General features: G+C 42.0%; 1 protein-coding gene across 1 annotated transcript in view; it reads right to left on the reverse strand.

Moving 5' to 3' along the window:
• TAPT1 (transmembrane anterior posterior transformation 1) overlaps positions 1-24,851 on the reverse strand; it is a 40,795-nt gene that overhangs the window by 9,135 nt on the left and 6,809 nt on the right. Inside the window, exons 2-11 of the mRNA XM_068131857.2 lie at positions 14,722-14,852; positions 14,484-14,602; positions 10,139-10,301; positions 6,258-6,393; positions 5,737-5,834; positions 5,276-5,345; positions 1,761-1,841; positions 1,557-1,666; positions 299-358; positions 117-185 (exon numbers count right to left, since the gene is read on the reverse strand). Coding sequence (XP_067987958.2) covers positions 117-185; positions 299-358; positions 1,557-1,666; positions 1,761-1,841; positions 5,276-5,345; positions 5,737-5,834; positions 6,258-6,393; positions 10,139-10,301; positions 14,484-14,602; positions 14,722-14,852 — 1,037 coding nt within the window. The remainder of the gene's footprint in view (positions 1-116; positions 186-298; positions 359-1,556; positions 1,667-1,760; positions 1,842-5,275; positions 5,346-5,736; positions 5,835-6,257; positions 6,394-10,138; positions 10,302-14,483; positions 14,603-14,721; positions 14,853-24,851) is intronic.

The raw sequence follows: 24,851 nt of genomic DNA on the forward strand, positions 1-24,851 counted from the left end.
TTTAACACCATATGTCATATCAATTAAAATTTTGAGGGTTTACCTATAATCCAAGATAGAAAGATGCATTGGGTGATAAAGAAGGAACGTGAAAAGAAAAGGTTAGAAAAGCTCACCACGACAGCCAGCGAGAGGGGAATGAAACCCATGCGACGAGACACTGCATCCGTGTGATCCGTGTACGCCTGAAATACACACATCTCGCCGTAACATCCACATGGAGAAAAGCGCACACTTCCCAGGGTGAGGCACGGGTTTGAATACCTGTACTGTATCAAACACGATGGTAGAGACTTACGTGGTGCTGCTTGCTGCAGACGAGCTCGTAGGCCAGGCTGGCACGGTACTCGACATACACCTAACAGACAAAACTCCATCAGGTTACACGCAATTGAAAGTCACAAATGTCCATCGAATATTAATGTTCTGTCATTGCAAGAACTTCAGTGACAAGGTATGTTTACACTGTCTAGCAGCTTCCACTGTCATTTATCGATTTGTGACTTGATGAGCTGTTGTCCGTTTGTTTACTTTCCCTGCTCTGGCATTAAAACTCTTCTATGCGCCTCGACTTGTTAAATATAAAACTAGACGGCACTCGGTAGAGTGCATACCTATGCCAGGCTGAACAGTTTACATTTTGTATCCCAATGATAGGCCGGATCTGGATCCAGACCGGATCAGCTTGTTCTTGTCACCTACTCAACTCATCCACCAAGTTTTGTCATAATCCGTCCACAAGGTTTTGAGATGTGTTGCTATATATAGTTTTTGGCCCTATCTCAGACTTGTTAAGATTCATCTATCTATAATTCCAGTAATCTCTGTTTGTACGTCTGTACGTTTGTACGTCTGTACGTTTGTCTGTGACCGCTGTTTCTCGACAACCACGGGTCCGATATACTTTTAACTTGCCAGGTATATTGCTGGGGACCCGAGGATGTGCCTTTTCAAGGTTTCATATTAATCGGACAATTACTTACCGAGCTATGTCCAAAAAACGATTCAACCAATCAGAGAGCAGCGAACGATCGCGTGTGCCGAACGTGGAGGACACACTCTGCCTCGGATGGCACATTTGAGAGCGTATTCATTTATTTCACGTTTGCAAACTATGTTGGCGTTAAACTATGTTTTAAAACTAATAAAACCGAATTTGCGATTCATTCGCTTTCCTGCGCGTTTGTGCACGCGATGGCGATTTCTTTACCAAACTCCGGAAGCCGTTCGCTTTGGACCAAACCATTTCATGTAAATAGAGGGGGGGGATTGTCACCGTACTCGCAAGCCGTTCGCTTTGGACCAAACCATTTCATGGGGGGATATAATTTTAGATATAGATATAGTACGGGCAATGCCCTAGTTAAAACAATTATAGTTTCTGGATCTTTACCAAAATCTAATCAATTTGGCTTTGTCACACACCCAACCTGTCCACTAAGTTTCAGCCAAAAACGTCCACAACTTGATATATTCTGCTCACAACGAAATGGGCAAAAGCAACAGCCGTCCACCTTCGGTAACGAAGGTAAGAAAAACAAACAACATGGTTTCACCTCTGCAGTGATATCGTTGAACTTTGTGATGAAGGCATGTTTGACAACATCGACCAGCACCTCTGCACCCAACACCAGCAGTAGGTCTGGCACCAGAACCCACAGGTGGTCTGCAAAGAGATGGTGAAAGGAAATAGCACCGAAAGACATTCCTTTAGGCTGTTTATCCATAGCCATTGAGAAGGTAGCCCAGAGGACAAGCACCTGGATTCCAAGAAAATTGTTCCATGTTTCTCAAACACACAATCAGCAGGAGGATGACATTGTGGAAACGCTCGCGGATGTCTGGAAAAGAAAATGAAAAAAAAAAAAGTCCATCAAGAAAGAGAAAAATTCAGGAATTTACTTTTCCCATCCATTGGTATAAGCATGCAGACAAACAAGGAGACAAACTCATTTTATGACTAGAAATACCCGCACCCTCGGAGCATTGCCAAGTTGTTTGCCCCTCTTTCTCCTCACAGGTGATGAGGGGTGAGGGTGGAGGGATCGGGCCTAGCCCTGTTTGTTTTTTTTCTAGGATTTTCAGATGTGTACGTGTACACTTGCACACGCACACACTTTATCTATACTATACGAGTTGCTTGTTTGTTTCCACCTATCTCAGAAATAGCCAAACCGATCTTCGTCAAACTTTCAGATGTTCATCTGTGAGTGCAGGAAGTGTTTTTGGCCAAAAATAAATGACTAGAGCAATGCGACTGTCACCAATATGCTTCCGCATAGTCCCACAATAGGTATATGCCCTCTTCACTCTCCTAAAAATAAACAAGTTTGATTTAAATCCCTTCAGTTGTTTTCAAATATCACATTTTCACCAGCCATGACAGGTTTCACATCGATCGGTGAAGCGGTTTCAGAGAAGGAATAAAAAAAAAAAAAAATCGGCTTTGAAGCTAATATGGCTGCCACACCACACACCATATGACCTTAAAATGTACACTCTGCACATGTATGGGTAGGGGATCACGTTTGTGAAGTTTCGTGTTGATCGGATAAGGTTCATTTTTCTATCCAAGATGGCTGCCAAATCACGTGACCATTTTCAAACTATGTGCAACAATGGAGTTGGATGATATTTGTAAAATTTCGCATCGATAGGGTAAGCAGTTTCAGAGATATAATTATTTAATATTTTCTTTCAATCCAATATGGCTGCCACACCATGTGACCAATGATGTGTTCGTGATCATCTTTTAATCGCCATGCCTAGTCAATGACACACGTAAAGTTTTGAGTCAATCAATTTGGTGGTTTGGGAGAAAATGTTTTTTGAAGGTTTTAGGTTAAATCCAATATGGCTGCCAAACCATGTGACATATGATGTCATAAATTTAATATTTCAATACAAATGGGTCAAAGATCATGTGCATTCAATTTCAGATTATTAGGATAAGTGATTTGATTAAACCATTTTTGGCTGGTATACCACTTCACCTATGATGTCATCATTATCAGGCTTTTGTTCCCCATTGGGAGTACGTGGCAATGTGCCAAGTTTCAAATTTTCCATTCAATGGATTCCGAGAAATATTTTTTAAATTATTTGTATTTAATCCAAGATGGCTGCAGACCACGTGACCTATGACATCACAATTATCATAAAAACATTCTGAAAGGGTGTCACGAGTATCCTGAAAGTTTCGTCTGAATCGGACATGTGGTTGCTGAGAAAAACGAGGTTTAGCCCATATGGACGGACGGACAACCCGAAAACATAATGCCACCTTCGGGGGCGCAGGCATAAGAAAAAAAGGTGGAATTTTTCAAATGCAGTCGCTCAAATATAATGCCGAAGCCGTTGTAGCTAGGTGAAAGGCAGTGTTAAATGATGGCCAACCCCATTCCTTCGTGGGTTTCAGGAAGTGTTTTAGGCCCCCACAAAAATTAGAAAAAAAAAAAAAAGAGATGCCATTTATTTAAAATGCTAACAGGATTAGAACAATACCGGGTAATGACGGCTACCCCTACTAGTTAATATATATTAGGATTCCCCCTGACATTAAAGCCCAGGTGATGCAAGTGATGGCTAATATGATGGTTACGTTAACTATGTCATTTAACAAATCAAAGTGCCAACTTAAATCCCAGTAAATTATACTACTGGACCAGTCAGGTGTGAGCTCCTGTAGGGAGCCGACGGCCATCCAGTAAGGAGATGGTGTGTCCCATAAACATCCATCCGGATTGGTCCGGTTTGAGTTATACCAAAGACTTTAAGAATGGTACGTGATGTTTCCTTGCTTGATGTTCAGCATTTAAAGGGATAGAGCACGGACAATCCCCACCGGTTGGTATTCATGGGGAGGAGGAAATTCCACCTGAGGAAATGCTCCTCTGAGTGCGGTAAGAAAGGTGGCCCTGGTACCCAGAGAATCCCCGAAAGCAATGCCAGTGACGGCACTACCCAAAGCTCAGTGGCTGTTAGTTATTTGTCTCATCAGTGTGTGTGTGTGTGTGTGTGTGTGTGTGTGTGTGTGTGTGTGTGTGTGTGTGTGTGTGTGTGTGTGTGTGTGTGTGTGTGTCAGCTCCATTACGAGCCTTAGACCATGTGTATATGTCAACAAAGAAAAAAAAAAGAAAAAAAAAGAAAGGTGACCACCAATTGTGAGACTAGTAAGCAATTGAGCAAGTTCCCCAGCCTGCACCACGAGGACAATGTCCTTCATCCTTCTCCATAAAGAAAGGGACGGCATCTGTTGGTGTCTTTTTGTTTCCTACCGCTCGTCTCATCGCTTCGTGCATCGTCGCCAAAATTTGCAGTCATAATTAATGTGTTGCAATTTGGCGAAGGGAACCTGAGCTCACTTATTACTCCTAAGTTTATTCTGTTTGACCGAATCAAAAGTGAGCGTTTCTCAATGAGCTTGCCATGCCAGAGGACGTCATGGCCTTCTGGTGGGCGGCGCTTCAGGCCCTGGTCACAGGATTCTTGGAGTCTCCATTTATTCCGTTTGTATCGGGATTGCCATTGTTATATGGCCCTCCTATCCTACATCATCCCAACACCCATCCTTGATGGGTATAACTAATACTCTCGTATTTAATAAAGCAGAATGATTTTCCATAAATTAAAATCTATAATCACTTTTAAGCCACAACACCTGTTACCCTTCCTTGATTATAATATTTATATTTAAAAAAAGATATAAAGAAAAATGTGATAAAAATTTAAAAAAAATACATATTGCCTCTGTACATATTGCCATCATACAAATACATATTGCCATCTCAATTAAAGAAAAATGTGATTAAACATGTGATTAAACAAATTGCCTTGTGATTAAAAATTAAAAATATATATAAAGAAAAATGTGATAAAAAATGTAAAAAAAAATACATAAAGAAAAATGTGATTAAAAATTAAAAAGAATATTAAAAAAATTAAAAGATAAAGAAAAAGCCATAAGAATGGCACTTTCAAACGATAATAAAAAATAAATAACTTAGGTAGGACTGTTTAGCCTTCCCATCTGAGCACGACTCATGATGCCGCAAGCACAGGTTTAACTTCCGTACACCATGACTTGTGTACCGTCTACTAATGTCCTTGTAATTCATCTAACAGAAATACACCAATGCTTCCTAACGTCTGTCCTGCATGCAATTTAAATACAAGCTCATCATCCGTGAGCCTCAGATCACTTACAAATAAATAAATAAACAAAGACAGACAGACACAGACGAAGAAGAATTTCGGGATTCGCGGACATCCATACCACTGTTGGATAACTGAAACAGGTTCTTCTTCTCACAACGCTTGAAGACACTTCCTTTGAGTTCGACAAACTGCAAAAATCAAAAACAGGAAAATAGGAAGACACGAATGCTGTGATCGTTATGCCTCTGCCCGTGTCGGATATCAACCACTCTTCCATTATGATCTCAATTAAAGGCCACATTTGAGGAAAGGAAAGAAATATATTGAGAAGAGAGACATCAGATGTTTGTAGACTAATCTATACGTGCGCCAGGTTTGGTTGAAACATCTTCAGCGATTCACAAGTTATCGTGGTAATAGAAAACGATAACGGCCGCACGGACGTACAAACCGAAGACATAATGCCTCTGGCCTTCGGCTGCGGGGGTACAAAAAATACTTTTTTGTGAGATGCACATTTGAATGTAATATATAACAATGACGTCACCACATTATTCCAATCGACGATGCAGAACTTACGTTGTTGGACAGCATGACGGTCAACAAGGATTTGTTATGAGAGTTGAAGGCCACATTGAGTGTTGTGGCCTGGAAAAGCACCAGGATAGCATGGAAAACTGGGTAAGTTCATGGTTAATTTAGCAACAAATACAAACTTGTACAGAAGAAACAAACAGGGAAACCAAGTGTTAATGAGGAGGAAATATCAAAGGGAGGCACGTAATGTTCAAAACTGAAACTGCAAGTTTCATACCGACTATCTTTCACACCAAAGGTCTCACACCTGAAGCTACATCTCCTTGTGGGCTCGTGCCTGACACTTCTGTGCTCCACACGTTGTAAACTAACCTCTACCCCCAGCACTACCACCACCCCCCTCGAGGTAATGCTACATTACATGCAACATATTCCAGGAACAAATGACCATTTAATTTGCAATACCTAGGTTTCATTGTATGCTGTATCTAAACAATAAGAATGAGAGTAATTAATGTAGGAATGCCGTTCAAGACATTCCAAGGCACATGCAGGAAGGATACAGACGTAAAGGACAGCCATGCAGAAGTGCGCAAGCAACGACAGGTGTTCACGCTTTTTGCGCTTGGGTTCCGTGGCCGTCCAGTACATGGCATCGAGCACGTCCTGGCCAAACGAGCTGAATAAACGATCAGCAACCTGGACACAGGTGGAGTACAAAATCGAGGGAAGGGAGAAAAATAGTTTAGCAGTTAAAAATAAATAAAACCCAATTACGATTGTAAGCTCAGGAATGGCGTCCATGCACTCGAACCAAACTAACTATTCCACCACCAGATAGTTAGAATGAGGAAATAACTTGTGTCGAAGTCTTTGGCATTCACAGGGTTAAAATAGAACAGTGGCAACCAACAAAGTGTATCACACGTGTTAAACGATGGAATGTTACATTTTTAAAAAAAAATTTTGTATACTGAATCGAGGCTCGTGAAAGGGCTGATTGCGCGGGTAAACGGCGGGAATAACTATACGCTTCATCCTCATACCGCGCCTTAAGATGCAATAGTAATGTTGACTCCCGGTGCTCCTCATTTTACCTGCACTGTTTCCCATCGGTGTTAGGTCTGAGATTGCCGGGAGCATTCGTACTGTGTATATATATTGTATATGTGTATATGGGACTGGCATAAGCTTATGGGACTGGCATAATCTTGGGACTAATGCAAAGGCCATTGATGGGAAATCGCTCCTGCTCTGCTTGCCACCCGGGTCGACAGTCCGTCTACAGGCCGACCGGACGGGGGCTTTGCAATGAGTGAAGGGGAAAGGGTGGCCTTCGGAACCCGTTGATTGCGCCGTAGCACGGTGCCTGCGGAGTGTGCCCTTTGCCTGGCCTAAACGTAGTAGCGCTAGGCCAGTGGGAACGTCGTTCCCGCGCGTAAAGGTGTCCTGCGCGGCGCGCGCAGGCGGCGGTATCATACCGGGGCGGCGTAACGCGTAATACGTAACGCAGCCCTGGCTAAAGTTCATCCTGAAGCACCCATGTGAAGCGGACAAACTCGCGGATCGGGCTAATCGGACGGCCGATGTCCGAGATTGTGTCGGTTGCCAGGTTATGTGTACCCAGGAGGGGTCGTAACTACGACACCATGAAATTGCCTTGCATATGCATTCCCTTTATATTTTGATTTCACAATTTTCCACCTCCATCTCTCCCCTGAATCCAAAGGAAACAGAATTCCAAAAATGAAACCCCAGCAGTGACAAAGACAGTGCACATGGGGTATGAACTATGTATGAATCATGGTACTCAGAGGCACGCATGGGACAGAAAACCTAAACTATAGCAACAAACAGTTGTGAAAACATGCTTCGGACAATCCTTTTAAATAGGAACAAGAAAGAGCAATCAGAGATTCCAAACCCTCGCCAGGATGTATTTTCAGTGGTTTTTAAGGCTTTTGTGTTAAAACAAATATGGCGGCCGAACCACGTGACGAATGACGTCATTATTTTTTTCCTAAACTAATTTATTCCTAGATTATGCTCAAGAAATTGCATCTTGATCGGATGAAGTTTTGTACTTGTCGAATTATGACGTCATAATGGAGGCACCTATGACATAATCATTAACATATTTTATTCCCCATGGAGAGTTCTTTACAATGAGCCATGTCTCCATTTTTTCTATTCAGCGCTTTCGGAGATAAAGCGGTGCAAAGGTTTTTGATTTTCCCAAGATGGCGGCCAAACCACGTGACCTATGACGTCATAATTATTATAAAAAAATTCTGCAAGTCGAATTGCACCTATGGTGAAAATTTCCTGTCAATCGGACCAACGGTTGCAGAGAAAATCATATTTATTCTGTGCGGACAAACAGACAAACGGACAAACGGACTCAAATGCAATACCCTCTCCTCTGGCGAGGGTAATAATCAGCCATTCCATGTCAAATCATCAAAGAATCTGCTGTCATCTCTCAGATTTTTGTAAAACTTTGGGAACCAATTGGGACCCATGAAAAACGGCAAGAACTCAAATATTTTTGCTAACAGCCTCTTAATTAGTGAGATACAGACTAACGAACTTTGGACTAATTAGCGCGACGTCGCGAATTCAAATGGCCATATCTCTAAAAGTATAACACCTAGAGAGCTGGTTTTGGTGTCATTTTAAAGGTATTTTCATGCCCTATGAATTTGTCTGGGCAACATTTTCCTACCTCCAACCACAAAAAAGTTATCACAAAATATAAACTTCAATTGTGAATCCCCAAAACATGTATCCTTCACATTTCCTCAAATTCATCCCAGATGTACCTTGTGATGTCAAGAAGCTTCCTCATAAGTTTTGTGATGGGCACTCCAATAGTTTCTGAGATATGAGCAATAATGTACATGTACGTATGGCATATAGGTTCGAAAATCAGCATTTGTAATGTATTATACAATCAATAAGTGAGTTCAAGTACACAGTGTTCACTAACCTGACAGGTTCACTAACCAGTGTCACCGATTTTCTTGGTTTTGGATTTCACATATTTATCTGCAGCAAGTCTCTTTTTTGGAATAGGTGATTCTCCAATCAATCCCAAAGACTCATTCAGTGTATTCAGTTCCATTTCAGGAGAATGAAATTCAAACTCCCCTGAACTGCCTGGTATTGGTGATTCACCTCCACCATCATTGTCCTCACTACTGCTAATAACGCTGCTGGTCACTGGTAATAGTATTTCACTCTGAGTCTCTACCACACCTGGTTGTCTTTTTGCCAGTTTCTTACGACACTGGGTACAGATTTTCTGTGCACTTTGCAGTTTGAGGCTTGGATGAGCGGCTATGGCTTTTTGGCTAACAGCTCTCAAGCCAGACGACTTTGGTTTTTCATGAGCTCCAAAGGGATTGCAGCAGGATTTCGGCTTCAAGATGAACTTTTCCTTGGCAGTCGTCATTTTTCTGCAGCTCCTTCAGAAGTGAACTGCCAATTTCTGTTGGTGGCAGGCCTAAGCATTACACTAAGCCAACTTGGACTTTCCCTGGGGATCTTAGACTGTGAAAGTTGCATCACCTCGACTTACCCACATGGGAAATCCCAGTTGGAATTCCCCAGATGAGAATTCCCTTCAGGCCCAGTTGAAAATGAAAGTATATGATACTTCAAAGCAATTGATGGTTGTTCCCTGTGTTCCCTGTCATGGCTAGGTTAGAATGATTGTATAATACATTACAAATGCTGATTTTCGAACCTATATGCCATACGTACATGTACATTATTGCTCATATCTCAGAAACTATTGGAGTGCCCATCACAAAACTTATGAGGAAGCTTCTTGACATCACAAGGTACATCTGGGATGAATTTGAGGAAATGTGAAGGATACATTTTTTTTGGATTCACGATTGAAGTTTATATTTTGTGATAACTTTTTTGTGATTGGAGGTAGGAAAATGTTGCCCAGACAAATTTATAGGGCATGAAAATACCTTTAAAATGACACCAAAACCAGCTCTCTTGGTGTTATACTTTTAGAGACATGGCCATTTGAATTCGCGACATCGCGCTAATTAGTCCAAAGTTCGTTAACCTGTATCTCACTAATTTAGAGGCTGTTAGCAAAAATATTTGAGTTCTAGCTGTTTTTCATGGGTCCCAATTGGTTCCCAAAGTTTTACAAAAATCTGAGAGATGACGGCAGATTCTTTGATGATTTGACATGGAATGACCCTAATGGAAAACTTGTGGGATGCAGCGAGCACACGCAATTTAACGAACCAGTGAACAGGAAGTTCAGAAAGTTATGTTATGCCTTACGGCTTACATAATGAACCGGAACTGGAAAACACCGACAGGAAGTTATGCCTTCACCCCTGTAAAAATGTTGTAAATGTTGCATGTTGTTGTTGTAAATGTTGCATGTTGTTGTAAATGTTGCATGCTTCACCTCAAGCATGTTGTAAATGATATAGAGCTTGATGACGGATTGTCCCCGGATAAGATGGTAAATCATGGAGTAATCCACCCAGCGCATGGCAATGAAGCAAAGTATTATAACCGCAGCCTTCAGCATGTCACACGTCTGTGCTGGCTGTAGCAACCTTCCGGACCTGTTATGCACACAAAGTGCACGCACGCACACTTGTTGTAATCACATGGTCTGGCTGAGCAGGGTGTACAGCAACTCAGGGATCATCTGTAAAGTTTGCAAAAAGTTTTTTAATGGACGAAATATTGCACCCCTTCCCACCTCCCCTGAACACCTTGTCGTCCCACACAAGTGGACTAAAAGTATTAGTATCTGGTATATCAGAATGGGGCTGGCAGGATGGCCGAGAGGTATGCACACTCGCCTCTAAACTGCCCATTCAGGGTTTGAATCACGGCCCAGATATGAAGGGGGTTGCTATTCCCCTTAGCTGGGCATGTGGATTAGTGGTAGTACTGTAGTAGACAGTATTAGTATTTGGTACTTGGCCTTATACAGCACTTATACCACACACCCGTCTAGACGTCGAATCAGTGATCTGTATGACGACCTGATGCAAATTTTACAAAATGTGGAGTACATTTTGTGGCAGTTCTTGCATATTACTTTGAGGGATCAGCTTTTCCACAGCTCCCGGTCCATGTTCCGAGATATGCTTGATGGTGTTCCATGTCTGGGCTCTGTGGTGCCCAGGGAAGAAGCTGCAACCCAAACCATATCTTCCAGGCAGGAGGCAGAGTTAGTTCAGGACGTCTGGTATATGGCACCATCTTCATGTCATTAATGTGTTCCACACTGCAAAATTCCTTGCTGCTAAATGAGAAACCCTCTTCCCACTATCCGAGCAAGGCCTTTTGCAGCATCGGACACATTTGCCGCATGAAGATGGTGCCATACACCCATCGTCCAGAACTAACCCTGCCTGGGAACGATTGAATGGGCTGCAGCTTCTTTCCTGGACACCACAGAGTTCTGACATGGATACCATCATACACGTTTGGTAACATGGACCAGAAGTGACGGCAACGACGAGCTTTGTGAAGTGATATGCAAGAGCTGCATCAAAATCTACTCCATATTTGGCAAAATCGAAATCAAGGTTTCACGAGGAATATCATCGATTCACTGTCCTCATTGGTTCATGCCAAAGCACATGCCACCTGATAGAAATATGTTGTAGCGATCGCTGGATTGGGGCCAGTTTCCTGATTCCAATCATAATGAACCAAAAAGCCTGGTGTTGGCTTAGCGGTTAGGGTGCCGGCTTGGGATCCTAGGGTCCTGGGTTCGAATCCCGGTCGATCGCTGAATTAACACCAGGAGGGTTGACTCAGCCTGTCATCCTTCCGTGGTTAACAAACTGAGTACCAGCTTACTGGGAAGAATGAGACATTTGAGCGTTATGCATCGGAGTGGCGACCCGAGCAGGATTGTGCCCAATAGCCTGGGAAACTGCTTTGGCAGCCCAATGCATCTCAAGATGCAAATAGTGCGCATCTTAAGGAAAACAACTCCATGAGTTTTGGTATCATATAAAACAAAGGATATCGTTGTTTCATTTGTGGTTCGAAATATACAGACTTGGCATTTAATATGGAATTTTTTTTTTCGTGGGGGTGAACTTACTTTTCAAGATGACTTAGAACCAAAAGTTCATTGGAATTATGTTGAAATTATTCTAGATTTTGTTAATGTGACTTTTAAAAGAAACAAAAACCACATTTGACATTTCGAAGCAAATAAATTGATCCTTGAAAGTGATGCAAACTGATATCGAACTCAATTCACGGACAGTACTGTGTTAAACTTCTGTGCGTTTTCCAGAAGTATCTCTTTATTTTGCACATTAGCCAAGATTTTTTTTTAACAAAAACAAAAGTTAAATTACGACTGGGATTACAGACAATAAAATTACAGTTCAGTACTTTGTGTAACCCCCACGAGCATTCAGGAGAGCACGTACACGTTGAGGCATGCTGTTCACGAGATTTGCCAAGGTTTGGACAGGAATCGCTTGCCATGCAGTTACAATAGCCTGCTGCAATTCACGCACAGAGGCAGGCTGCTGGTCCAAGTTGTCGATTTGACGCGTTAATTCTGCCCACAAGTTCTCTATCGGATTCATATCCAGGGACATGGCAGGCCACTCCATATGCTCTACACCACGGTCAGCAAGAAAGTGTTGGATCATGCGAGCACGATGAGGCCGTGCATTGTCATCTTGGAAGACAAAGTTTCCTCGAAAGGCTGCACGAACAAATGGAAGCAATGTTTCTTCCAGAATGGCCCTGTGCTTGAACTGGTTCAGGTTTCCATTCAGAACAACAAGGTCAGTTTTGCCCCTTGCATGAAAAGCAGCCCAAACGGTCACCCACCACCTCCAGCTTGGACTCTTGGCACTATACAATCTTCGTTGTGGGCTTCATGCACTTGTCTGCGCACTCGGATGCGGCCATATTGACGATAGACCAGAAATCTAGACTTGTCACTGAAGATCACGTGATTTCAGTGTCCTGGCTGCCATTGACGGTGCTCTCTGGCCCACTGCAATCGGCGCTGGCGGTGTTGTCTGGTCAGACGTGGCTTTCTCAGGGGACGCCCAGCACGATAGCCTGCTTGAACCAGTCGTTGGTTGACTAGCCTTCTGGAAACAGGCACATTTGTCAGTTGCTGCCACTCAGCCCTAAGCCGATTAGCTGACTTGGTACGGCCATTGCGGACTAACCGGTGCAGCTGGCGATCATCCCTCCTTGTGGTTCTGCGGGGACGTCCTGACCTCGGTATTGGAGTAGGGACACCCCTCTGAGCATTTCGTTTCAGGATCTTTGACACCTGCCCTTGAGTGATGCCATACTGCCAAGCATTAGCACGCTGTTTCATGCCGGAATTTCGTAAAGCCACCACTAAATGACAAAGAGCATTGTCGAGTTGACGGACCATCTGCAGGGGAAGCGGCAATAACTTTTGTAGACGTGCAGCAGTTGTTTTCCACTAATACAGAACGCAACAACCCTTATATACCCAATTGTGAAGCCAATCGTCAAATGTACCTGTCCGTCCATTTTGTCACGCCACCTGTGATATAATCCTGTTATTGACTTCTTGCTGCGACAGACAATCAGTGACATGGTTCTTTTAACAAAGAAATCACCGAAGCGTAAAAGAAACTCACCAGATTGATATACCGAGTTCAGAAAGTAAACCCAAGTCAAGAAAAAAATAATATTCCATATTAAATGCCAAGTCTGTATTAACAACCAAAGTTGTCCAGGTCTTTTTGGAACATCCTGTATGTAATCAAAACAACAAAGATAAATTAACTAGAAAACGTTCAAAATGCAAAGCCCGTCCACGTCTGCTTTGTACAACAACTAAACTTGACGAAAGGTAGAGAAATGTATTCAGCATCCTCCTCTTCCCCCACAGCGACTCAAAAAGAAAATACATTAATAAAATTTAAAAGGTACATTTTATTAGCTTTACTCTTTCAGCTTTTGTCATCAAATTTTCAACAAACTTTTTGTTGTGAGAATATGTAGAATGCTGATCAAATCAATACATTTTACATATTTGTTTGAAAGCTGTCGTTTACATCAGATTTAAAGAACGAAGCAGACGTGGACAGGCTTTGTACTTTGAGACGTTTTCTAGTTAAATTGTTTTCTCCATATTCTGATAACAAAAGGTTTGCTGAAAATGTTTGTTGAAAATTGTTTTCTCCATATTCTGATAACAAAAGGTTTGTTGAAAATGTGCTGCCAAAAGATCAAATGGTAAAAACGGTATGGACGAACACGAACACACACACACACGCACACATACACGCACGCGCACATACACGCACGCACACATACACGCACGCACACATACACGCACGCACACATATATGCACGCACACATACACGCACGCATACACGCACGCAAGCACGCACACATACACGCACGCACACATACACGCACGCACACATACACGCACGCACACATACACGCACGCACACATACACGCACGCACACATACACGCACGCACGCACACACACACACACACACACACACACACACACACACACACACACACACACACACACACGCACGCACACGCACGCACACACACACGCACGCACACATACACGCGCACACACATACACGCACGCACACATACACACATACACGCACGCACACATACACACATACACACACACACACACACACACACACACACGCACACATACACGCACGCACGCACGGCGGCTGGGCTAAACTATAAACTTTGGCTGTTTTTATGAAATGGAAAATAATTGTCACCTCAGACCATGAAAAGGCCTCAGCAGCAAGTGAAGTGAAGCAGCAACCACTCGCAGTGGGAGAAAGGTGAAAACAAAGAGGAACGAATCCAAACATAAACACGTCCCAAACACCATCAACTGCAATGGAGGAGACACAGCGACTCATAAAAAAGGGGGAAATGTTTATTTATTTTATCAAAGGAACAACATGGGGGACAACAAGATATTAACGAACGACGTCCCTCCATCCGCCTTACCCGCTCCAACTCCCGTGGGACACGGAGGAATGTGTACACCCGTTGCCTCCTCGCTGTGAAGCTGCTCTCCTGCCGTTCCAACAGGTAACCCCGCTTCAGCTCCTTGGCCAAAAACCGGCGAAGAGTAAACCCTGGGTAGAGAGATCACATGGAGCAAGCAAATCCTACACGTGATAGTTAAGAACAAGATGGTAAAACAGACATTGCACACTAAACATTCATTGTAGCAGTCACGTGTTCACCTTTACATTATTTATCTTTTTTCCTTTGTAAAGACTGGAGTTTTCTGCTTCAAAGGCCTCAAAAAATATCTGCCATGATCAGTTGTCACAGCAACAGACTATATTTAGCACCAATGTAGAATGGAAAGATAAACATGGTTGTGAAGGTTGGTATCGATCTGCTTTGGCAGACAGGTGGAAGAATGGATGGAATCTAGAAAAAGTTGATGCAGGTACGCCAACTGCCATGGGAAGCAAGAGGCTGATGTTTCGCCTGTTAACCGTTAGTCGGAGCAAAACAGTGGGGTTAACATCTCTTATCCACCTGTGGAAGTGTAACTCAGTGTAACTTATTAATTGGCACTGGTAACTTATTAATTAACACTGGTAACGAAGCAGATACATTTTACCTGCAAACTCTGTGAAAGACGAGTTCGTAAATGAGTGTCAGGAATGTGCCCGAACATGATAATCTCTTGTCCACCTGGTCACAGCCCCTGGCTGGAACACCCCCCTATCGTTTGGTAAACGGAACTCACAGCAGGAGGGGAGCGAGCTGATGCCAGGACTTGGAACATGCATGACCTCGGGGCATTAGCGGAGAAAGGATTAACGGTCAGCGGACAGGGGATTAAGTCCAGTTTGTCCATAAAAACGAGAGCAAACGTTGAGTCGAGAGGACTTGTTACCAGGAGCTCTGACCAACGGGAGTGGCGGAGGAACATCGGCCGAACGAGAAGAACCACATGCGAAAAGAGTTAACTTGGTCCATTGAATTAAGCGGTATTATTTGGTAAATGGAATGAAGTGAATAACCAGTTAATAAACGAGACCTTTTGTAAAACCTGTGTCCGGTCATTGGAGTCTTGAGTCCCCCGCTACAAATTCCCCTACAATATGGAGGCACCGCTGGAATTTCGAGTGGACGTCGTCAAGGTAAGCATGACGTCTTGGGGATCTGTCCATTATGAAATATGAATTCTGAAGATGGAGGATTTGGTGTGTGGGACTTGCGATTGTCCATAGGTAATACAAGGATGAAACGTGTTAAATGATTCTATTTATTCGTGTTTTCCTAAATGATTTCTGTAAAAACGTATTTTTGCGCTGTCTAAATACAAATGCACAAGGTCGGCGCTGGTCATTAAAGGCCTTACTGTGACCTGGGAGCAAACGGAGCATGCGTGCACCTTGCGACCATTTGCTTCCAGGACGTGTAAGGCCGGTAAAGTAGTTTTTTTTTTTTTTTTTTTTTTTTTTGCACTTGTTCAAAGCACTCGACTTGCTCGGCGTGCGACAGGGAACCGGGAAAGGGAATTATATTTATATATATATATTTTTACCTCATTCCAATTTATGGTATTGCGACAAAACGGCTTATATCTTTGGAACGACTGGTCGGATTTAGACAAATTAAAACTCGTTCGATCAACAAATAAATTCATGACAGACAATCCCACCTCATGCCGGTCCAGAATTATTGTGACAGATGGCGATTGGATAAAAATTGCATACCAACACTCCCTCACTGTCCCTCATTGTCCCTCATGTCCATTCCGGCACCCTGTCTCTTGCTCCCGCTCCTTCTCCCTCCCTTTACTTCCCATTGGCGGACGTTTTGCGAGAAGCAAAGCGTTTTGCAGGAAGCTTCCAGGAAACAAAACCAGTGCTGTTGTTTTTTTTGACGAAATTTGCCAGATAGATAGCATGGGTGACACGACGAAATGATTGGATTTTGGTGAAGACCCAGGTGCGAATCCGGCTACGAGAATTGTTTTAAGTGATTCTTCACCATCAAGAGATCGGGTGAAAAGCGATATACATTATATTTAACATAATATACTTATTAATGTTATTATTTTAATATTATTCATATATTAAAAAAAGTTATGGATGAGTGAATGAACCTGGTGGATGAGTTGGGGAGGTGACAAAAACACGCCGATTCCATTTTGGGTTCAGGTCCGAATCCAGATCCGGCCTATCAGTGGGATACAAAACATAAACTGTTCACCAAGGCGGAGATATGCTCTCTACTGAGCGTCGTTCTAGTTGTGTGTGTGTCGGTCTGTCTGAATGCGACCGCTGTTTCTCGACAAACTACCGGTCCGATATACTTGAAACTTGCCAGGTATATTGCTGGAGACCCGAGGATGTGCCTTTTCAAGGTTTGAAATTAATCGGACAAGTGGGTCCCAAGGTATGGTCACCGTACTCGCAAGCCGTTCGCTTTGGCTTTGCGAATGGACCAAACCATTTCATGAAAATAGAAGGGGGGGGGGGTTCTGTGGTCGTTCGCTTTGGCTTTGCGAATGGACCAAACCATTTCATGTAAATAGAGGGGGGGGGGGGGGGGTTTCTGTGGTCGTTCGCTTTGGCTTTGCGAATGGACCAAACCATTTCATGTAAATAAAGGGGGGGGGGGGGGTTCTGTGGTCGTTCGCTTTGGCTTTGCGAATGGACCAAACCATTTCATGTAAATAGAGGGGGGGGGTTCTGTGGTCGTTCGCTTTGGCTTTGCGAATGGACCAAACCATTTCATGTAAATAGAGGGGGGGGGGGGGGTTCTGTGGTCGTTACTGCCACGTGGTTTCAAAGAAAATTTGTTGTTGTTGTTTGCACGCATGTTTTTGCAAGCACGTACGGGCAAGCACGTACGTGCGGGCACGCCCTAGTATATATAAATTGAGGTAACTAGGGCATGCCCGTACTATATCTATATCTAAAATTATATCCCCCCCCCTCTATTTACATGAAATGGTTTGGTCCAAAGCGAACGGCTTGCGAGTGGTGACAATCCCCCCCCTCTATTTACATGCAATGGTTTGGTCCAAAGCGAACGGCTTCCGGAGTTTGGTAAAGAAATCGCCATCGCGTGCACAAACGCGCAGGAAAGCGAATGAATCGCAAATTCGTTTTTATTAGTTGTAAAACATAGTTTAACGCCAACATAGTTTGCAAACGTGAAATAAATGAATACGCTCTCAAATGTGCCATCCGAGGCAGAGTGTGCCCGCCACGTTCGGCACACGCGATCGTTCGCTGCTCTCTGATTGGTTGAATCGTTTTTTGGACATAGCTCGGTAAGTAATTGTCCGATTAATATGAAACCTTGAAAAGGCACATCCTCGGGTCCCCAGCAATATACCTGGCAAGTGAAAAGTATATCGGACCCGTGGTTGTCGAGAAACAGCGGTCACAGACAGACAAACGTACAAACGTACAAACGTACAGACAGAGATTACTGGAATTATAGATAGATATTGAGTTATGGAATTAATTGCTTTCAACAATGCAAAGGGTGACAAGATATGGGATTTTAATGGGATTTTAATGGGATATTGGTTTAGGAATGTTTAGAGGTCATTGCAATGTGATAATTACTTGTGATCATTTGTTGTTGCAACGTTTTGTGAACATTTAAATGTTGGGTTTTGCTGACGTTTCCACAACGTCGCCACAACGTTTCACTTTCGTTGTTGCAACGTTTTGCTCCAACGTTTTGTGAACATTTAAATGTTGGGTTTTGCTGACGTTTCCACAACGTCGCCACAACGTTTCACTTTCGTTGTTGCAACGTTTTGCTCCAACGTTTTGTGAACATTTAAATGTTGGGTTTTGCTGACGTTTCCACAACGTCGCTACAACGTTTCACTTTCGTTGTTGCAACGTTTTGCTCCAACGTTTTGGGAACATTCAAATGTTGAGTTTTGCTAACGTTTCCACAACGTCGCTACAACGTTTTACTTTCGTTGTTGCAACGTTTTGCTCCAACGTTTTGGGAACATTCAAATGTTGAGTTTTGCTAACGTTTCCACAACGTCGCTACAACGTTTCACTTTCGTTGTTGCAACGTTTTGCTCCAACGTTTTGGGAACATTCAAATGTTGAGTTTTGCTAACGTTTCCACAACGTCGCTACAACGTTTTACTTTCGTTGTTGCAACGTTTTGCTCCAACGTTTTGGGAACATTCAAATGTTGAGTTTTGCTAACGTTTCCACAACGTCGCTACAACGTTTCACTTTCGTTGTTGCAACGTTTTGCTCCAACGTTTTGGGAACATTCAAATGTTGGGTTGTGCTAACGTTTCCACAACGTCGCTACAACGTTTCACTTTCGTTGTTGCAACGTTTTGCTCCAACGTTTTGGGAACATTCAAATGTTGGGTTGTGCTAACGTTTCCACAACGTCGCTACAACGTTTCACTTTCGTTGTTGCAACGTTTTGCTCCAACGTTTTGGGGACACTCAAATGTTAAATAAATCGGATAAGAATTCACGAGTTATTTAATTATGAGCGATTAATGAAGTACTTATTTAATTAATTACATTTCTTATTAAATTACAGTAATTACATTACAGTAATTACCTGAGGTAATTACAGTAATTACAGTTCCGGTAATTACAGTAATTACAGTAATCATTACAGTAATTGCAGTAATCTTATTACAGTAATTACATTACATTAACTCAGGCACCTTTTGAGTAAGGAAGCTGATATTTGGACATGACACTGACCAAGTGATGTGGCTGTCAAGGAAAATTTTGATTTATTGATTAATCATTTAATAAATTAACTCGTTGATTTATAAATGACTTATTTAATTAAAAATCCTTAGAGATACATCTTCGGATGAAATACTTGCAGATTGGTTATGCTATGAGCCAATTGATTAAGGAAAATATTTTGTGGCTGTCATATTGGCCATATTGGCAATTTCGTGGCCATATTCGTGGCAACTCAGTTAGTGCCACTGCACCTTTAAAATGCATCCCTGCGTTCATTTTTCGATCGATTGAGTTGAAATTTTGAACAATCGGATCTGGACTGTCGTTGTTAACGACTCTAGCACGCACTCGTCCAATCAGGATGGAGCGGTATGGTCCCCGGATCATCACTGCCCGCAGTTTTTAATTAATTTTACTTTTTCTCTTGGTCATATAATTTTGAAGACATGCATGTCATGATAGAGGAAATGTTTGTTCTGTTAAACGGAATAAATGTTGTTTATTTGTGTGGGTGTGTATTTTTGTGTATTTTGGATATATTTTCACAACTAATTCCAGTTATCGTCCTGCAAAATGTCTGCTCGTTCTTTTTCCTTTGAGTCGTAAATTCCTGTTGAACTCTCATTAAAATGCGGAATTAAGTACGCTGTGTGATGATGGAGATCCTTGATGACGAATCAGGAATAGTGAATGAGCAAACAAATATCACGGATGGTACACTGGATAAGGAAAATGTAGATGAAACCCCTTTTGCTCAGGTACTGTGCAGCGCTGCACAAAGATCCATATGAGCGGGGCCTGGGTGCTGTGTAATTAGTACACAAAGAGCCAATTACTAGGGTGCTGAATAAACACAAAGATCCATTTTTTGGAGCTGGTTCTCCCGGTGCTGTGATTTATTCAAAGAACCAAATTTTTGTAAGAATTAAGATATGATTTGTCGACATTATAAATACTTTAATATATGTAACGATTTTTGTAACGATCATCCTGCAAAAGGTCTGCTCGTTCTTTTTCCTTTGAGTCGTAAATTCCTGTTGAATTCTCATTAAAATGCGGAATTAAGTACGCTGTGTGATGATGGAGATCCTTGATGACGAATCAGGAATAGTGAATGAGCAAACAAAATAACGAATGCTGCGGCTGGAGCAGTGGAAGCGATTTTTGAATTGTTCAATGATTATTCGATATTGTTATGACTTATTGTCAATAGGTATACTAAGTGGCCATGAGGTAGCCTGTTGCTATGTACAGTTTTATTCTATTGTTGATTATACCACATAGCTGTGGTGATAAAGGAAATGTTCGTTTTAAATAGATGATTATGATAGGACCATGACTATAAAATCATGATGATTATTATGAATGATATCATAGGGTTCAAATGCAGAATGCTGCATGAACTTGGGAAAGAACTTTCAAGCCCTATGGGATAAATTGGGTGTTACAAGCGATGGAGTTTCAAAACTTAGCATGATTGAAGGAATTTTACAGTCTTATTTCAGGAGTTTTACGAAATTTATATTGCCAAGAGATTTGGGTACTATTAAAAGAAAAATGATGAGATATTTTTCCCAAAGAACTTTAATATCTGCCATCCATTTTGGCTGTCTCACGAATGAAGGATGAGTTGCCTTTAGTGGTTGCAAAGAAAATTTGTGGAGACCAGGCAAAATGGGGAAATATGTCAGATATGACCCTAGGACAGGACGGTGATTCATCAATTAACATGAGGTACGAACCAGAGGTGATGGTCAATGGATGGACCTGTCCTGACATCATTGGGGAAAGGGCTTATGCAAGGAGTCATCCAAAAGGATTAATTTGATTTATTGATGAATATTGATGAATTAATTGAAATTGAATAATTGATTGAATTGTTAATTGATTGAATCTAATTGATTGAATTTAATTGAATAAATTTAACTGAATAAATTGAACTGAATAAATTGAATTGAATATATTGATTGTTTGATTGATGAAAATGCGGTCTCAAGAAAGAAGCTTTGATATCTTTGCGAGATATTAACAATGTGGAGACAACCTGGGAAAATTGAGCAAGGTGGTGAGTTTATATACAGATATATATGTGCGGTTACCATTGTGTGATTTCCCCGTCAACAGAGCGGACACCTGAGGATTCACCCATTTCATACTGACCCTCCGGCTCATCTGCAAATACTGATCTGTGAGATTGGATTGTGCAAAAGCCACGGCTGAGGGAGATTCTCTGGAAATCACCGTGTGAACAGGTGGAGAGACCCTTCCTGGAGGTACGAGTGAAGCTTTAGAGGAACAAACTACAACACATCCAACGCTACTTTGATAAAAGGCAGAATGGGAAATGGAGCCTGCAAGAATACACAAGGACAACCAGAGATTCCACAAAAAGGTACTTGTACACATCATATGTACGACCGTTATGGTGCAGAAGCTATAAGGCAGGTCGAGAATTGGTATTTGTGGACAAAGGGACATGATGAGGAGTTTCCAAGAGATGGTACATTTGAGCGAAGTCGATTGGAAAGATTGGAACAAAGATTGAAAGCCAGGAAGAGACAGAATCTAACGGTAGACTGGCTTGCATTCCATCTTTGGGATGGTGAATCCAGACAATGGGAACAGCAAGAACGGATAACGGATCTAGAACTTAAAATAAAAAGGATACAGGATACAGTGGAGGAGACAAATGCACAACTGCCCTCGAAATTAGGAATGAAAGTGACGGTTGTCCCATCTGATTTCCAGTTGTCTCCCCAAAAAGGACGGTACAGAGAATTTTTTCGTGTTTCAGGAGACAACGAGAGATTGCAGTGGCAACTCAGGGATGTAGAGATGCAGCCCAGCAATACAAATGCACAGGTGCACAGACCAGGAAACGACAGAAACCGGTGTTTCGAGTGTGGAAAGATGGGACATTGGAGAAGAAGATGTCCGTATGTCAACAGGAGGACAAGGTCATGGGGCAAACCAAGATCAAGGGTACCAGTGCGTACCGGTACCTCAGACAATGATTAGGCCTTCATTGCTGCAAATCCCAAATGATGATTGGCCTCAACAGATTCGATTACTGGACAAACATGAATAACTGTCGATGATTCTTGGGTCTGAAAAGTTTTCGGAGCAAGAATTATTCATTTTTTCTTTTGCTTGTAAGCAAAATTAGTAATTAATTGATCACATGCCGAAATTGGATCTTTTATGTTGGGCACACAATTTTAAATTTACAAAGTTGGAACAATTGCTTTGCAAATTTTAAACCAAGGGACAAGGGTCACATGATGATCAGGTGGGAATTTCGGACTATTGTTTCGCATGATTGATAGGTCAGTGGTCGACTGACATGTAAATGGGTGTGTAGTCAAATTTGGATAAATTATGGTGGGAACTGAAAGGGTAATTTCAATGTGACATCATAGGGCAAGGCAAACTGTGGCAAGGCAAACTATTGGATGGGAAAATTAGATCTGGCTATAGAATAAATTTATTGACCCCTTGAAGTTAATTCTTCGAATCATCGTTTCACTGGCATTTTTGTTCAAATTGGAAATAGTTTGGTAGAGCTTTGGTTAAAACCTTTGGTTGCGGTATCTTGGAACGAAATGACAAACCATAGGATATTGATAAGAATAGGAAAAATATGGACCCAAAATAGAAAGTTGGATTCATGCCCCTCATTGCAAACAAGCACATGGGGCTAAGGTGGACGATCCCACAGAAAATGAGGCTGCACCTAGCAGCCCAGCAGAACATTCAGTGGCAGATAAATGATAGTTGTGATTTACAGTCATTTGAATTACATTTTAACACCCCTTGCATTGATAAACATTACATTTTCAACATGTGATATTCCTGCTTGGGATAGTGACATTTATTTGCCTACATGACATACAATTACCGGCTGATATTAATACAACATGAGTAAAAAAAATTGTATCACAACTACACTCATGACCAAGGGGATTGAGTTCAACCCCGGGAGATAGGGGGATCAGGGTAAGACAAATAATCTGATTTATGCTACATATTAAGGGATTTTTTATTTACCTGTTAGGAAGCTTACAAAGGTTAGGAAGTTTGGTATATAATGTTGAATGTCATGGACATATAATTATGTTAGAGGTGTGAACATATACAAGGGGTAGCTCACATGTTTTACAGATGGCTACAGGTGGGACAAAGGGAAAGACCTTATCAAGACAAGCCGACAAATCAGGGGAAAACAGAGACTTCTACTTCGGATACTCCTTGAAAATGGTGATATTCATCCTAGGAATGAGTTCTCTTGTAGTGGGGACTATGTGTTGCATACATTGTTTCGGGGTAATAAGAGAACAAAACGCAACATTGGTGGCCGACATACAGATATATGATTATGCGGGACGACATAAGCAAAAAAGAAGTTTAATGGAAGAAAGGGACACACCTTTAGAACCCGATGGATTACACGGGATTAATACTTTTTTACATTTAGCCCACACAAGGGCTGATATAGCAAATGAAAGTAATTGTTGGATATGCACACAAATGCCGCATTCTAGTGAGAACGGAGTACCATTGGAGGCAGTTCCTTTTGGTTGGGATGAATTATGTAGTCGCTTCCCACAGAGGTTGGTAGCAACAATACGACCTGATTTACCAATGTCGATGATGCTAGGGGATGCTAGTTGGAAAAAAGGGGGATATCAATGTGAGGAATTTGAAGACAGTTATAGGCCTAAATATGACAATGAAGTTATGCCCCCTTACGTAACTATTCAACAACAAATAAAAGGGCTCCTATGTTTCATCCGACATCGAACCACAGAGAATAATAAGTTGATGGGAAACTCCACCTGCCACCATTATAGTTACGAGTTGGGCTATATGAGATTGCTTGTCCCAGTAAAGAACACTAGCTTAAAGATGATATCTTTGTATTGGGAAGGAACTTGGATGTCAGATACGACATGGACCTATTAATAATACATATTTTATATGTGGACACAAGGCGTATGCGTATCTCCCACTGACATGGTCAGGATCATGTTTTCTTGGGTTTGTGCTTCCACACATGCGCCTGTTAACAAAGTCACCAACGCATATCCTGCATTCTAGGCAGAAAAGAACTATTAGCATGGGGGAATGGATTGGAATGGTAATATTTCCATTTTATGGAACCTGGAAGGCAGGGCGAGAACTCAGGCACATGGCATTGGCTATGGAGAAGTTGGCAAATAAAACAGCAAGTGGATTGGAAAAACTTACAAGAGAGCTGGCAGCAACAAGAACGATGGCATTACAAAATCGTATGGCATTAGATATGCTGTTAGCAGAAAAAGGAGGTACATGTGCAGTCATTGGTACAGATTGCTGTACGTACATACCTGATGAGTCAGAAGAAATTTATAACATAGCCGA

Source organism: Myxine glutinosa, chromosome 12 (genome assembly GCF_964187855.1).
Source record: "Myxine glutinosa chromosome 12, kmMyxGlut1.1, whole genome shotgun sequence".
Classification (NCBI taxonomy): domain Eukaryota; kingdom Metazoa; phylum Chordata; class Myxini; order Myxiniformes; family Myxinidae; genus Myxine; species Myxine glutinosa.